The sequence below is a fragment of the Sceloporus undulatus genome, chromosome 2 (genome assembly GCF_019175285.1).
Source record: "Sceloporus undulatus isolate JIND9_A2432 ecotype Alabama chromosome 2, SceUnd_v1.1, whole genome shotgun sequence".
NCBI lineage: Eukaryota > Metazoa > Chordata > Lepidosauria > Squamata > Phrynosomatidae > Sceloporus > Sceloporus undulatus.
Window position 1 is genome coordinate 136,704,154 of NC_056523.1, and position 16,243 is coordinate 136,720,396.

The window sequence follows — 16,243 nt, forward strand, 5'->3', positions numbered from 1 at the left end:
CAAAAACCCCAAGCTGGAACTTTGTGGGGAAAAGGCACATACTTAGAGCTCATGCTCAGGAATTTTATTTTGTATACCACAACTGAACAGAGCTCACAGTTCTCTCTGAAAGAAGTCCAGTACTGGGATAAAATTCAATATCAGCTTCAACCCCAGCAGGAATGAGACTTGTTGGTCAACACTAATGTAACTTCCCATTATTTTAGTTAGTCTGTTCTAGCTGGGACTAAAATTGAGTTTTGCCCCAGTCATTGCAAGCCTTCTTTACTTCAGCAGTATAATTTATGTCTGAGGAGGGCATCCTTTTTTGCCTCAATTATTAACCTGTTGGAAGTCAGAAATTCTGGCCCATCTGCTACAAATGACCCAGAGATCCACCATAAGCAGTCTTTCCACCCCAGCTTAAGATGTCCTCTTGCTTGTTTTCTAATTTGTCTGTAGCCCTATATGCTATACAGTAGTTTTCAGCAAAATTGATAGGTATGTTGATGAGTTGTGGATGAACTCTTTTCTTTTTATAATTGTCCATCTCTTTTATTTGCAGATCTGTACCTATCAGGCCAAAAGTAATCACACTGGCTTCTTGCATATGGACTGTGACATTAAAGGAAGACCTTGCTGTCTTGGAACTAAAGGCAGGTAAATACTTGTGATCCTAAGGATATCTCAGAGCTGCGTACAAAATATATTGCAATTACCAGCTACAAACCTACCTGCTTTCCCTAGTTGGAAAAGCAAGATGTCATTTTAAAGCCTGCCTGTTTCAAAAAGCTATCTTTCCTGACTTGGATTGCCCCAGACATCTTAGTAGGGCTAATATTCAGTTAAGGTTCTCCTCTTCATGTGCTAATTAAGTGAACTCATGGGGGCTTGAAATTTAGTTACTGTACTTATTTTTAAAGTTATACCACAACTATTTTTATGTAGATTTTGGATTTTTATGGAGTTTTTATTGTATGTCACAACTTAAACTAAAAACATGTGCATTACAAACAGGCAGCAGTATAACTATAAACAATAAGATAAAGCAGACATTTCAGAGAATGGGTGAGCCCCATGGCACAGAAGGGGACAAACCCCAAAGGTGGATCGGGGCTCCTGTCCTCCTTCCGTTATCTTCCATTCTCCTCTTCCTGTTACCAAATGTGACAGCCATGCCATCTTGTCTGAAGGCCAGTGCAATTTTAGGCTGCGTCAGTAAAAGTATAGTGTCTAGATCAAAGGAAGTAATAAGGCCATTGTATTCTGCTCTGGTCAGACCCCACTTGGAATATTGTGTCCAGTTCTGGGCACCACAATTCAAAAATGACATTGAGAAACTAGAGCGTGTCCAAAGGAGGGTGACTAAAATGGTGAAGGGTCTGGAAACCATGTCGTATGAGGAAAGACTTAGGGAGCTGGGGATGTTTAGTCTGGAGAAGAGAAGGTTAAGATGTGATATGATAGCCCTGTTTAAATATTTGAAAGGATGTCATATTGAGGAAGGAGCAAGCTTGTTTTCTGCTGCTCCAGAGACTAGGATCTGGAGCAACGGATACAAGCTGCAGGAAAAGAGATTCCACCTCAACATTAGGAAGAACTTCCTGACAGTAAGGGCTGTTCGACAGTGGAACACACTCCCTTAAAGTGTGGTGGAGTCTACCTCCTTGGAGGTCTTTAAGCAGAGACTGGATGGCCATCTGTTGGGGATGCTTTGACTGAGAGTTCCTGCATGGCAGGGGTTGGACTGGATGGCCCTTGGGGTCTCTTCCAACTCTATGATTCTATGATTGCCTGCCTTGCCATTGCTATTTCTGTGCCCACTGAAAGTGTTGTTTTTTTTCCAGTGGGGTCCTTCCAGTCTTCTAGGAGCATAGTTCTGATAGGGAAGAAAATATATAATCATTGTCAGGGAGGCTTTTATATGGGTTATGGGTTTTTTTTTACACTTTTGTATGTTTTATGTATTTTATGCTATTTTAGTAAGTTGATTTTAATTGTTTTAAATTTTTTATTGTAAAGTTTTTAAACGATTTTATCTGTGAGCCATCTTGGTTCCCCTTGTGGGAGAAAGGTGGCATATAAACTAAATAAACAAATAAATAAAAGCTTCAGCACTCCACTGCCTTAGGAGGTGACAGTAGAACCTGCAGGGGCAGCAGAGATAGTGCTTGGGAGAGTCCCCAACACAAACACAGATGGTGGGTAGAGCTTCACATAACCCCAAAGTACTCAGTAAAACTCTTTTGATATGACACTGAGAGGATGGAATGGTAAGGAGGGGGGGAATGGCTTCTTTACCACTTCTTGCCACAGAGCAGACTTCTTACTCATGTGGAATAGGATTCAAGGTGAGTCACCCCTCCATTGTATTTCCATGCAGTCCAAGGAGCTGAATAGGTTTAACAGGACAGGACTCCTGGTAAGGCTGAGCTAATTGGATGTGTATCTTATCACCTTATCCCACAGAGTGACCAGAGCTTAAAGGAGAGCATTCTCTACTGAAAAATCCCTCTGAGCCCTCCGGAATCCAATATATCTTTGAAATCAACCATCCTAAGTCCCTCCCATCTCAGAAGGGAAATATTAACAAATAAGAGGTGGTTAAAATATAAAGATATTCTGAAAACAGAGAATAGAAAATTAGTAATGAAGAGTCAAGAAGAACTCGGACAGCAAGGAATAAATTTAAGCTGGTTCCCTTACCGACAACTAAAAGAAAGATTCCTAACAGATGCCAAATAAGAAGCATTAACTAATGTCAAAACAGAATTGGATGAATTACTCAATCAGGGAGAAAGGAAAATAATATCAAAATTATATAATTTATGTTTGAAACTACAATTAGAAGCAGCGGAAACAATAAAAACAAATATGGTGGAATGGGCAAAAAATGTTACATATAACATATCACTAATAAACTGGGAAAGGGCATGGGGAAAAGATCTCAAATTCACATTATGTGCAGACATTAAGGAAAACTTTATTAAAGTGTTATATAGATGGCATCTATCCCCTACACGATTAGCCAAAATATATAAAAGTAAAGAAAATATATGTTGGAGAGGAAAAACAACAACCCGGAACCTTCTATCATATGTGGTGGACGTGCCCACAAATTAGAAAATATTGGATTGAGGTACACAAAATCATTCAAGAAATACTTCAAATTAAGACTGAGCTGAAACCAGAGACATGCCTATTAAACATGGTAGATGACATAACTGTAAGGAAAAAACTGAAACAAGTATTATATTTGGTAACTACAGCAAGGATAACAGTGGCAAAGAGATCGAAAGAAATTAAAGCTCCAGAAATTGATGAATGGTTAATCAAATCTTTAGAGGTGATAGAAACTGATACTTTTCAAACTTATTGAAAGAAGAAGAGAAAACAAGGGAGAAGAAATAAGATGGGAATTATTTATAGAATATTGTAACAAACGTTGAAGGAGTAATGAATAATATGGAAATGTTAATAAATTAGGGGAAATATATAAGTACGAGTATTAAGCTCCATAGTATTAAAGTTATATACTATATTATAATCATGAAAACTCAGATTCTACCATATGTAAGAAATATGTATATAAACTTGTTAAAAAACTGATTAAGAAGTAAGAATTAATTTAAGAATGCCTATAAGATGATAACACATTCTTTGAAAGGAAAAAGAAGAATAAAAAATGTGAGATAAGGGTAGGAAACAAGACGAGAAGGAGGAAAAATTAAGAAAGCTGTTTAATTTAATATGAATATTACAAGAAAGTATATGTAGGGGATAGACGGGGAGGGCAAGGAGAAGATGAATTTCAAGATAATCAGATATGTCTTTTTCTTTTTTTCTTTGGAATATTGTATTGTTATATATGTTGGATTTATTTTTAATAATGTTAATAAATTTTATTTTTAATTAAAATGTAATATAGCTGAGCCTGTAAATAAACTATATGAGATTAATTTTTAAAAAAATAAAAAGTCCCCCCACATGTGTAAAAAGCGACTGTAAGCCTCAAACTTGTGCCATATGGAATGCTAGACTCTTTGAGAATCTTGTTAAAGTGCTACAAAACGGTTTTATGTAGATGAAAGAAGAGATGCTGGTTACATTTCTTTATTTGTCTCTCTTTGTACTAGCTGTGAGATCACTACTCGGGAGTACTGCGAATTCATGCATGGCTATTTCCATGAAGAAGCAACTCTTTGTTCACAGGCAAGTAAGACTCTTGAGCATGTACAAGAGAAGACTTTTAATTCTGGTTTGTAGATGGCAGTGTGTGACTAGGAAAACTCTTGGAAAGTGGGGTCTTTAAGGGGGATAACCCCTCTCTCATTTTCCCTTTGCACAATCACAATAAAGGGTATAAAACCAGGACTAGTGTTAGTACCTGGTATTCATGAGGAACTGTCAGGGACTCTGTACCTCAGGAGGATCCAAGGCTGGCCCTATCTTACCTTGCTCCCCCTTCCCTTTAAAAAGTGATCTAACTCAGTGCTCTGAGCAGCAACAAGCAACTAGGTCTACTATCTATCCCCCCTCCCCCCAAATGGGAATATGGAACGCTGCTTTCAGGCAGTGTGGAAAATTAACCTCTTCTGTAGGACAACAGGTTAGTAGTGTTGAGCTCACAGAGTCATAGAATGGCAGAAGTCCCAGACTCAATTCCTGGTGCTAAGAGTTAAAAAGGGTCCCTGGGACCCAGTTTGGAAAATATCTGAGAATGCCGAGAGAATGCTGCCAATCAGAATAGACCCTAGATAGGACAAATAGTGTAATTCCAGGCTGCTTCATTTATCTTGTATGATTAGAGATTAGAACAAGGAAATTGATGCCTGCCTTTCATGCTCTGTGGTATCCCCTTTAAAATTAACTCCTCTTCTCCTTTGCTTTCTTCCATTCTAATCCATTTTATGAACACGTTTAGAAGAAAGGCAGCAAAGAAGGGTACTCCTGCAATGAGTCCCTATGGCCACTACCTCTGGGTTAGAAGTCTGTTTGATAATTACTGCCAGATGTAGAATTTTGTACAAGCAAAAATGTGTGAATCCAGCAGGTCAGCCAGCTTCAGGTGTATCGCAGCAGAATTGTTCATAGGGTTACCTTCTCTTAGTTTCTGTTGGTCTACCACACTTTGTTTGTTACATTTCATCCAGTGAGTTGAAGAAGTGCATGGGTTCTCCCTATCCTCCACTGTATCCTCACAACAAAAACAACCGTGTGAGGTAGCTCGAGCAGAGAGATCTTCCAAGTCTCTGTCCAGTACTATAACCACTAATACCTCGCCTGTTCTCGTTCTCGCTTAAATCACATGCTTTGTTTTTCTTTTCTTTTCTAGGTACACTGCATGGGTGAGGTGTGTGGCCTCTTGCCATTTCTTAACCCAGAGATTCCTGATCAGTTCTACAGACTCTGGTTATCCTTATTTCTTCATGCTGGGTAAGTAAGATGAAGAGATGTGTAGAAACTCTTGGGGGGAACTGTCTCAAAAGCTGGGGCTTGAGCTGGATTTTTTTTCTTTTGGGAGGGTTCCTTTTTCATTATTACTTGTAGATACAAGGCACTCAAGGAGGTGTACATTTTTCTCCACATAGCAACTCTGTCACATAGTTTAGGGTAAGCAATAACCAAACAAGATTCATAGCTGAGCCCTAGTATCTCCAGTTCTGCTGGGCTGCTTTAACCAATACACTTTACTTGTTTTGTTCTAATGCTAGTGTCTCTACCCTTGCCTTGCAAGGTGCTGGGAAAGTAATGAGGTCCCATCTCTTTGTATCAGAAGTCTGAATATCTCAGATGTTACAGAAATATAGCCTCTTACTTTCTTTGCTTATCTCCCCAACTTGCCTAGCTTCCCATCATGTGATTGTCATTAAGTGCTTGCTATTCCCACCCAGAAAACTGGAAAGGAGGTTCATCTAGGGGCCATTCACTCTGTGCACTTATAGCATTATTATTCAACTTCAGTTTCCATTATTCTGTCCTTTGGAATTCTGGGAGTTTCAGTTTAAGGAGGAGCCCATGGTGCTACAGTTGTGTCGTGTGAGTGAGCCCGTTTGTGGCCTGAATTAATGGTTCTGGCCTATGTGCCCCCTGGCTTTTTGCTGCAAAAAGTTTTTCAGTATTCTTTGGGCTTTCCCCTCTCTCTTAAGAGTTGGTTTTTGATTTCATGACTGAAACTCCCTATGTGTTTCTACTTGTAATTTAATTATTCTGATGGTTTTATTTTGAGATGGGCAGATATTAGGCATGTGGAATTTGTTTTGGCCTTTCACTATGTATTAATTTAATTTCTGTCCCACTTTTCTTGCAGCACAGAACCTCACTAAAACTTTCAAATCCACCAGGTAGAGCCTGGTATAAAAGCATGCATTTGGAAGAAAGGATTTTTGAGCCCTAAAGTCTGGGGAGGAATCAAGAGATTTAATACACACACATACACACTGAAGTCTTGATCTGGATTCCCCCACTCTTGCTGTTTATATTGCTAAAGGGTGATTCAGTTTTATGGCTAAATTTATTGCAAATGATGTGGGATCAGGACCAGATCCCCCTTCTCCCACTTACGCTAGAGTCCTAAACCAGATAGAGACAACTGACTTAGCCTAAAGGGAAAAAAAGCAGGGAGGGGAAATCTAGCTACTAACCACATCTATCATATGCCTTTTTAGTCTAACATAAAATGAATACACTTTTAATTTGCTTTTAATTCTACTGATTGCTTCATTCTATTTTCACTTTTCTGTGTGCTTTATGATGTGAATTTTTATCTCATTTTTTCTATGCTGCCTTGAGTTTCAAGGCTAGGGAAAAGGTGGTGCATAAATAAATGACAACCACATGTGCCCTCCCTCCCCCCTCACTGTTTCTGGAGCACTAGACCAGTCCAGGCCCTCAGGTGCCTCATTTTCTGACCAAAAAAGAGGGTGAATTGCCTTTCGGGGGGGGGGGGGGCGGTACTGCTTAACATAAAAAAGATGCCTGCTTGTCAAATGAACCCCTGGCCATTCCCATTTATTATTATTATTATTATTATTATTATTATTATTATTATTATTATTTTGAGTAGTTTTTCTGAATCCCAAATGTTCAAGGGTAGAGAACTGGCTCCTAGACCTGCTCCAGTCTCCCATCCCTAGTATTAACATAACATTCAATAAACTGGCTCATGCTGGGGTGTGTGTGTGTGTGTGTGTGTGTGTATGAATAGGTGAGGGAGAAACAGAGAGAGGGGGAGGGAGGGAGGTTGCATCCACACTGTAGAAATAATCCAGTTTGACATCACTTCAACTACCATGGCTCAATTCCATGGAATCCTGGTATTTGTAATTCGTTGTGGCAGCACAGCTCTCTATCAGAGAAGCCTGAATATCTCACCTAACTACAGATCCCAGACCTCCATAGTATTGAGCCATGGCAGTTAAAATGGTGTCAAATTCCATTAATTCTGCAGTGTGGATGCAGCCGGAGAGAAAGAGGAGGGTTCAGCAGGAGTAGTTTTTGAAACAGAGAAGAAATCTGATGTGAAGTGTTTTCTCTTACCTTTTTCCATTGTAGGGTTATCCACTGCCTAGTGTCAGTGGTCTTTCAGATGACAGTTCTCAGGGATTTGGAGAAGCTGGCTGGCTGGCTTAGAATCACCATCATTTTCATCCTCAGCGGCATCACAGGCAATCTGGCCAGTGCCATTTTTCTGCCATACAGGGCAGAGGTAAGGACATGGTTACATCTTTTCCCTATAGGGCAGGGTGGGCAAGCGTCAGAGGTTAGGGAGCCACATTGGTTCTCCAGGGGACCATGGAGGACTGCATCTCCTGGAATTTCACTTTTGCCTCCAAATATCCCATAGGAGGCATGCTGGGGGAATTTCTCTGTGTTATGGGCCTTTCGTGGACAATTCTGAGGTCAGAAAAGGCCTTTTTTCGACAAGAAGTGACCTCGACGTTCACTGGTATAACTGGTCTTCCAGATGACAATCCTCAAAGGTTTGGGAGCATGTCCTGGGAACCACATAAGCACATAAGCATCTTTGGGGCTGCATTTTGCCCACCACTCTTCCCCCTGGGTGAATAACTTCTCTATTAGACATGATTTAACCTAAGCAGAAAATTCTCCACTTCTCCAGGAAAGCAAATGGGCCAACAAGCTTAGTGTTTACTAAGTGTAACCAGCCAGTAGTACTATCTTTTCTGTATCAAATTCTGAAAGTTGAGGGCATGTGGAAGTATAATCAGGACAGGACAGCAGTTGCTGTTCAGGAATGGAGAAATAAATGAATAGGAAAGCTACATAATTGGAAACTCTGGAATTAGTAGGTTCTTGCTGCTTTCAGCAATGTCCTGTTGTGACATGGTGAGCTAATACTATCTTAGACTGCAAGTATAGAGGACATGTTTAAAATTCCCTCGTGTCACCATCTGTCTGCCTCTGGAAAACCAGTACATCAAGGAGAAAAGTTCAGTCTTGGCCTTCTTGCCAGCTTGCTGGGTCTCAGTGGCCAGAATGGGGAGCTGATGTTGTTAAGACCTGAGAAACATTCAACATATGGTCCCCACTTGCTTCCTATAGCGGTTCAATCCCAAAAGGACTCACATGTAGTACATGCATATTTGAATAGGCTTCCTATCATCCATCTTGCCTGTGGACTCTTCTCTGCTTATTTTCTCTGGGCTGCTGTCCTTTTGAGCCACTTCCATGATGTCTTGGGCTTTGGTTGTCTGCTCTGAAAACACAGGACCTAGAGTAGACTAAACCTAAAGTGGAGCTTTAAAAGGTGGAATCCATGAGCTGCATCTGTCCCACTGGCCTTCTGTTGTGCTCCCTCACCCTGGAGGGATTAATTCAGGAGCTTCTTTCCCTTACCTTTATCCTCCCATCTCCTTCCTTGGTCCTCTTGGTAGCATATGTCAGAGGCAGCCTGAAAAACAAGGGTGATATGACTGCAGGTGGGTGATATCATTGTCTGAATGGGCCAGACTGGCCATCTGCCAGCGTACTCTGCCTGGCTATGCACCAGCCAGGGGGAGGGAACTGCATGATGTTGCTGATGGAGTGGGAGGAGTAGACGAGAGCAATAGGAGCTGCTTCACTAGCAGATTTTGCCTCCTTGATATTGGGACAAGAGATCAGAAGAGCGGTTTTGGAAGGATTCCTAGATGTCTACAGCAAACAAGGCAGATCTAGCCCTTATGTGTGTGTTTGTCTGTGTGTGTACGCTTCCCTGTTTAGCCCAGGGATTGGGGACACCTTCAGCCAACATTGGCACCTGTTTCCTGATGGGGAAGAGGTTACTATCTAATCTGCTGTCTCCTTGCCCAGGCGGAAGTGTTAACACTGGCCAGATAATACCTCTTATCTCCAGTCACAAACATGAGATTTCACCCTCTGGAAATCTTTTATCTTCAGTCAGTGCTTCCCTACACAGTAGTGGGATTCCCAGACTTTAAGGTTTGCCCCTTGCAGGCAGTAAGTTAATGACAAGCTGATTCTCTTGTGTGCTGGTTGTTATATAGCCCAAATGACACCAGCCGTGTGCAGGGAAAGGAATGGAGCATCTTTTATTATTTCTTTCTTTATTTAGTTTATACGCCACCTTTCTCCTAAATTGGACCGAAGGCGACTCACAAAAGATACTTAAATACAGTACAGTTTTTAAAACAGAATTAAAAGATCACATTAATATAAGAAGTTATAAAATGTAAAATCAATAAAAACCTATTAAGTTAAAAAAAAGGAAGCCATTAAAATAATAGAATAGCAAATGCCCAAATAAGAAGCCTCCCTGGGTGCAATTACATATTAAATGCCTGCTTGAAGATAAAGATTTTTGCTTGCAAGTAAAAGGAGAGGGTGCCATCCTAGCTTCCCATGGAAGGGAGTTCCAGAATGTGTGAGCAGCCACCGAGAAGGCTATCTACCATGTCCTCAGAAAGCAAGCCTGTGGTGGTGGTGGGACAGAGAGAAAGCTTTGAAGAGAGAGGCTGAGAGAAAGCCCTGAAGATTAGAGTTCCAGCAGGTTCATATGGGGAGATAAAGTCTTTCAAATCTTGGAAAAGGATATGGCTGTCTGGAACCTTAAATAGGGACATTCCATCCTGCAACATTTAGTTGCAGGTCCCTCTTATAATGGTGTTGTTGTGTGTCTTCAAGTTGTTTCTGACTTATGGTGACCCTAAGGTGTGAACTCATTACTGGGTTTTCTTGGCAAAATTTGTTCAGAGAAGGGTTGCTTTTGTCTTCTTTTGAGGCCGAGAGAGTGTGTCTTGCCAAAGGCCACCCAATCGGTTTTTCATGGCTAAGAAGGGATTTGAGTCCTTTTTTCCAGAGTCATAGTCCAGCACTCAAACCACTACACCATGCTGGCTCCCTTGTAATGCTATCCATTGCCCAATTAAATCATTTTGCTGCCTAAAATGAAGCTACAAATGGCACCCCCCCACCCCAGATTTTAGGTTCATAGTACCCACAGCCAGCCTCAAAAAAACCCCCAAGAACTTCTTTCTATCCCTGGCAGTAGAGATATATTCACTACAAAGTAATTAATGAATCATTTGGTGTCCTTCCATGACACTCCAAATCTGCTACCTGAACCACCTCCTGCCTAAGAGCCAATGCTAGTGGTATGTTATACCTATGTCAAAAACACAATTTCCATGCCCAAGTCAGAGAGAGATTGAACAAATATGGTGGCATTGGGACACAGTGTTGAGGTGGCTGATGTTTAGATTTTTTTCTCAGTTAAGCTGTTTGCTGACTAACTTTTAGCAAAATTTTCTCTCAGCCTAACATGCCTCAGAGATGTGAAAATAACACAGAGAATATTTTTGCCTTCAAGCCTGCTCAGTAGAGTGCCCTACACTGTGCTTAGGGCATTCTTGACATTCACTACATAGCTGGATGTCTTGCAACTCATCCTGATGCTTCAGGATAAGATGGTGAGAAAAATTTAGTTTCAGTTCATGAATAAAACAGACATAATGATTGATGCTTTGCTGAATGTACGCAGTTGTGAATGCTTGAAGTTTCTGCTCTGAACAAGTTGGATAGGTAAGTCAGGAACCTGACATAGTTCTGTGAGCTTTGGAAAAAGATTAGAAATATTAGGAGTGCACAGGACCTTAACACTGAGCAGAACATGAGAATGTGTGTATGCTGTTTGGGGAAAAGGGTGCCATAAACTGATCTGTGAGCCTGTTGCTCAATCTTCCAGGGAGACGCTTGAATACCCAGTACACTGCAATGATAGGGGCTGTTGGGCTCTGCCAAATTTCCAGTTCTTCCACCTAGAACAGGAATTTCTGTTTCTTTTTTCTTATAAAGAAAGAGGGATAGAATCTTAAAAAGAGATAGAAGAATTTGTGGGTTTCTTGGCAAATTGAACAAACTTGCACAGAAAGAGAGAGCACTTTTTCTAGTTCAGAAAAAATGGTTTAGATTTATACTATATTGTCTTAAGGATTTTGGAAAACTGTGCATGGAAGCCTTTTGGATGCCAGTAAGGTTGAGAGTGTGGGAGTTCATGTGTATCAGGCATGGTGACTTTTCCACTTCAAATATTGCCTCTGAAGAAATTATTTTTCATTGTCCAGTCTTGGATAAAGTGATTTGGGAACTAGTTGCAATTTAGTCTTGAGGACTAAATTTTTTAGTTTTGAGGTGGGGAATTAATTGGTTTTCTGCCCCCTCTCCCACTAGAACCTGTTCTCTAAGCTGATCTGTTTTAATATCATGGCATTAGATCTCCAGAAAGAAAGTGTGAGGGAAAGGGTGAGTGGGAGTCTCTTCATGTCATGGTGGTTAAGACTGCTTTTGTGTATTTAGGGAAGGCTCAGGTTCCTCATCACTCCACTCTTCCCCTGCCTCACAGTCATACAGTATGAAGAACTAAGAAGCTTACAGTAAGACAGGTGCTGGAAATGAGATGCCAGTCAGTTTTTCTTGGCTTGCAGTTGTTGGTGATGGCACCCTTATTCCTTGAGGCACGTGAAAGGCAAGATTTATTTCAGTAAAAGTTTCCCTGCTGCTTCTGCATGTTGGCCCTGAATGTGCCAGCTGTCCTTTTTGCTCACACGTGAGAGTGCTCTGCACCCTTTTGACTGATGCAACAGCAGGCAGGTGGCTAATCTGAGCTTCGGTCAGGCTCCAAAGGAGATCACTCCAGCTAATCCTTCAAACCACATCAGCAATTTTTCAGCAGATTGGTTGGAGGGGCAGAGTCTGCAGCTGGGTGCTGAGTCACTGGGTGCCCTTCTACATTCCCCTTCAGCAGGCGCCTTCACATCATGGCTTTCCTTGGCACGTGGGCAATGGATGGCCCACCTTGGAATGAATGAATACAAGTCCTGGACAAGTGGTATACCCTCTGTGGATTTAGGCACTATCCTAAGCAAAGAAAAGGTGGGAGTATTTGCCAGGCATACAACACATCCTGCAGCTGTTAGTGGCACGTGGAATGATTAAGGCTTCTTCCCTGAATAGGACTACTTGCTTCTGCTATAACAATTTTCACATACACCTACTGTACTGTACTGTACTATTATTTCTTGCATCTGGTACCATTTCCCAGACAGGTGCATTGAGATATATTGGCTTCTGCCTTTCTGTTTTTAAAATTTATTTGGTTATCAAAATGAATTAAGATCTAACATGAAAAGATAGTGTTCCCCATTTGAAGGATGAGTGAAAGGGTGCTAGTGTGGTACTATTTTGAAATCCCAAGCACTCTGAACATGTTGTGTTTAAACAGCCAAGCTATCTTGCATGATAAGAATAAACTGCTGAATCATGGCATGCACCCAAAGCTTCCCAATATTATGTGCTGGAAATGGGGGGTTTTGTATGTGAAACAAAGTGTCTAGTGTGAATTTGAGACATATCTTTTCTTCTGGCCTATAATAAAGAGACATGGGGGGGGGGGTCCAAAGGATTCTGGCTGGGTAAGAGGTTGTTTGGGGAAATGACCATACAAAGAATCTGGTGCCACCTTCTTGTGCATTTTGGGACTGGAGCCCATCCCCTCCTTGACTCCCTTCCTCAGGTTCATGAGTTCTCATGTAAAAACTCCAATATTGGATACAGAACAAAACACACAAACCAAGGAAACAAATGTGAATGTAATGAGCAGGTGCCTCCCTCCCCCTTTCTAAAAATAACACTGAGAAGAGAACACACCACCATGGTGGGTGCCTCATTCAGAATAGGTTTCCTTAGTACAGCATTTGGGACAGCCTGGAGCAGAATAAAGTCCCAGCCGCAACTCACCTTCCTGCCGATGATGTGCATCCCTTGGGGGTCATTCCCACTTGGGGTATAATCCGCATTCTGATCAAGCTCCACTCTGCTTTCTGAAGCGATTCCAAAAGGTCCCTCATTCTCATTATGAAAAGGGGCCTTTTGTGGAATCGCTTCTTTTGCTGGGAATGATAAGCGTTCCCATTAGATGGAGCCAGGGAAGGTGGCAGCCCTTCAGCTGCCCCTCCCCGAAACCGCTTCAGAAAGTCCCAACCGGACCCCCCCCCTCTCTCTCTCTCTTTTTCTTCCTTCCCTCCTCTCTCCTCCCTCCCTCCTTTCCTTCCTTCTTCTCCCTTTCCCCCTTCTTTTCCTTCCTTCCTACCTTCCTGCTCTCCTTCTGTCTTTCCTTCAGTTCTATTGTTAAAAGAAAAAAGAATCAGTTCTGATATGGCGTTCCCACTTACAGGCCATGCTTCAGAATTGATTTTTCTCCAAAAAAAACCCCCACTTTAAAACTCATGTCAGGAAACCCTGGGTTATTTCCTCCTGGAATTGATCCAATGAGGATCAGAAGCGGTTTCAATTTACAGCGCTATATAAATAAAGGTTAATAATAATAATAAATGGGAGTCATTTGCCCTGAATCCTGCTTCGGAGCAAACAGCAGTGGGAATGAGCTAAAGAGTTTAGGTGGGAGCCAGCTGTACTTGTAGGGATTTACTTTTGAGTAAAAATGCTTAGGTCTGAGTTAAACCTAAATGTAATAGTATAAAGGGGAGAGGAAGGTGTTTTTTGGTCAAGGGGTAGAGACTGTTTATCTGGTTTAACAGTGGAAAGTGTGCTGTCATAACATTTTTAATTTTGCTCTTCTCCACTAGGTGGGGCCAGCAGGATCACAGTTTGGCTTGTTAGCCTGCCTTTTTGTGGAGCTTTTCCAGAGCTGGCAAGTTCTAGAGAAGCCCTGGAAGGCTTTCTTGAACCTTTCTGGAATCGTCCTTTTTCTCTTTGTTTGTGGTCTTCTTCCGTGGATCGACAATATTGCCCACATATTTGGCTTCCTTAGTGGCCTTTTGCTTTCATTTGCCTTTCTACCTTACATCACCTTTGGCACCGTGGACAAGTACCGCAAGCGGGTCATGATCATCATCTCACTAGTGGTCTTTGTGGGGCTCTTTGCATCTCTTGTAATATGGCTCTACGTGTACCCCATTAACTGGCCTTGGATTGAGCATTTAACCTGCCTGCCCTTTACGAACAAGTTCTGCGAGAAGTATGATTTGGATCAGATCTTGCATTGATGAAGCCTGTTTGAACATTATTCAATGGAAAAGATTTCAAATGTACTGGATTTTGAGTGATGTGGAGTGGACAGAGGCAGTTCTGCCAGCGCAAATCAGGACATCCAAGTTTCCCTTTGGAATTCCTATGCACCACTCATCAGCCAAGCACTGAACAAGATGCCTTGATAACTTTTGTGAAACACTTGGAGTGAAGGAAAACAGGCATGCCTCTTACACATTCCTCCACAATGATTCTGAGCATCAGGATGCCATTATTGGGAGGTGGTGTTATAAAACAAATGCATTATTTACCAAAGCTTTGATGCCAAAGCACTCCCACACCTGCTCGCCAGACACGGACTACCATTTCTGCCTTCTATGTCAGGTATTTTGGGATGAGTTAGTGCAGGTATAAATGGCATCCTTGATATTTGGGACAGATTAGGCCTTGGGTAGAATGGAGAGCTGGCAGAAAGTGACTTTAAAAGAGCACCTTCATGATGAGGCAACTTCTTGCTTCACTTTTTCTGCTCACTACTTACCTATCTCTGTGGACTCTTGTTTAATGTTTCTCTGTTCTATGCAATTCCTGGTTTCAAGAATGTCTTTCTTAATGCCTTCTTTTTTTGGCATGAGATGGTGCTTGAACTTTATGGCAATCTTTCCTGCCTTGGTGCCTTTTTGTGGTACTAGGAGTTGTACTGTGAAAATAAACCCCATCTTTGTCCAAGGGGTATTTTTATATGCATTTTCTTACATTTGTGATTTCTGTCTGTCCTTGGAACCAGACACTTTTTGTCAAAAAGCATTAATGCTTCTAGAGAAACCTTGGGTCATCTGTAATAAATGCTAGTGACTATTCCAATATTGTATTGGCTGGAAAACATAGAGACCTAAGGTTTCTGTAGGGGCAGACTTGAAAAAGAGCTTCCCTTCCACAGGGAAGATGAACAATTGTGTAAGTGAGACAAAATAGGGAGTGGCAAAATATTTTTGGTTCAAATAAATAAGTTTCAAACAATCCTGTGGGAAGTGTATGTGTGTTTATTAACTTTTGTTGCATAAAACTAATTTGGATATCTGCATATAGTGCAATTTAATGCACAACCGCTGGCTGTTCGTCTCTCAGAGGCTGTTCTTGCCTCATCTCAAAGGTTCTAAAAGATGCCCCTTTTCTGATGAACAGGCTAGCACAGCTATGTCTTTGAAAATTATTGCAAGCCATGTTTAAACTCTGGCAGATTCTAGATGTACAAGTGTTCTCCAGAGTGCCATCATGGAATAAATAAATTTGCATGGAGAGCCAGTACAGACCCAAAGTTGCCACTGATGCAGCTGATACTATAATAGCTCTAACCTAGTGATGCTGTTCATATCTTCCTATCACTAACTTTTCAAATTGCATTGCTCTTTGCCCTTGTATTTTTATCCAGCGCTCCAAAGTATCTGCAAAGTAGAGGCCCTTCACAGCTACTGATTAATTTAGTAGTGATGGAAGGAGGAATAAAAGCAAGAACCCATTAAGAAATAAAAACACATTTATTTGCTCACTTAACAAGCCATGGCAAGTGGGAAATGGCATGCAGAACAGTTGTGGCTAGACAGTATTTTTCCCATGTTGAGTAGCAATGAATATTAGCCTTCATAAAAGAAGTTTGGCTTGGGTGAACTGAAACAGCAAGCAAATGTACATATCAATTCTGTTTTACCACTGGCATAATACTGCAAATTTCATTAATAACTGGGGAGTAAGCCTC

At 41.3% G+C, this 16,243-nt stretch overlaps 1 protein-coding gene across 1 annotated transcript in view; it reads left to right on the plus strand.

Annotated features, from left to right (window-relative positions):
- Positions 1-15,501, plus strand: part of RHBDF2 (rhomboid 5 homolog 2) — a 103,864-nt gene extending 88,363 nt beyond the window's left edge. Inside the window, exons 9-13 of the mRNA XM_042447551.1 lie at positions 442-639; positions 4,116-4,191; positions 5,315-5,415; positions 7,534-7,687; positions 14,085-15,501. Coding sequence (XP_042303485.1) covers positions 442-639; positions 4,116-4,191; positions 5,315-5,415; positions 7,534-7,687; positions 14,085-14,504 — 949 coding nt within the window. The 3' untranslated portion in view covers positions 14,505-15,501. The remainder of the gene's footprint in view (positions 1-441; positions 640-4,115; positions 4,192-5,314; positions 5,416-7,533; positions 7,688-14,084) is intronic.
- The last annotated feature ends 742 nt before the right edge of the window (positions 15,502-16,243 follow it).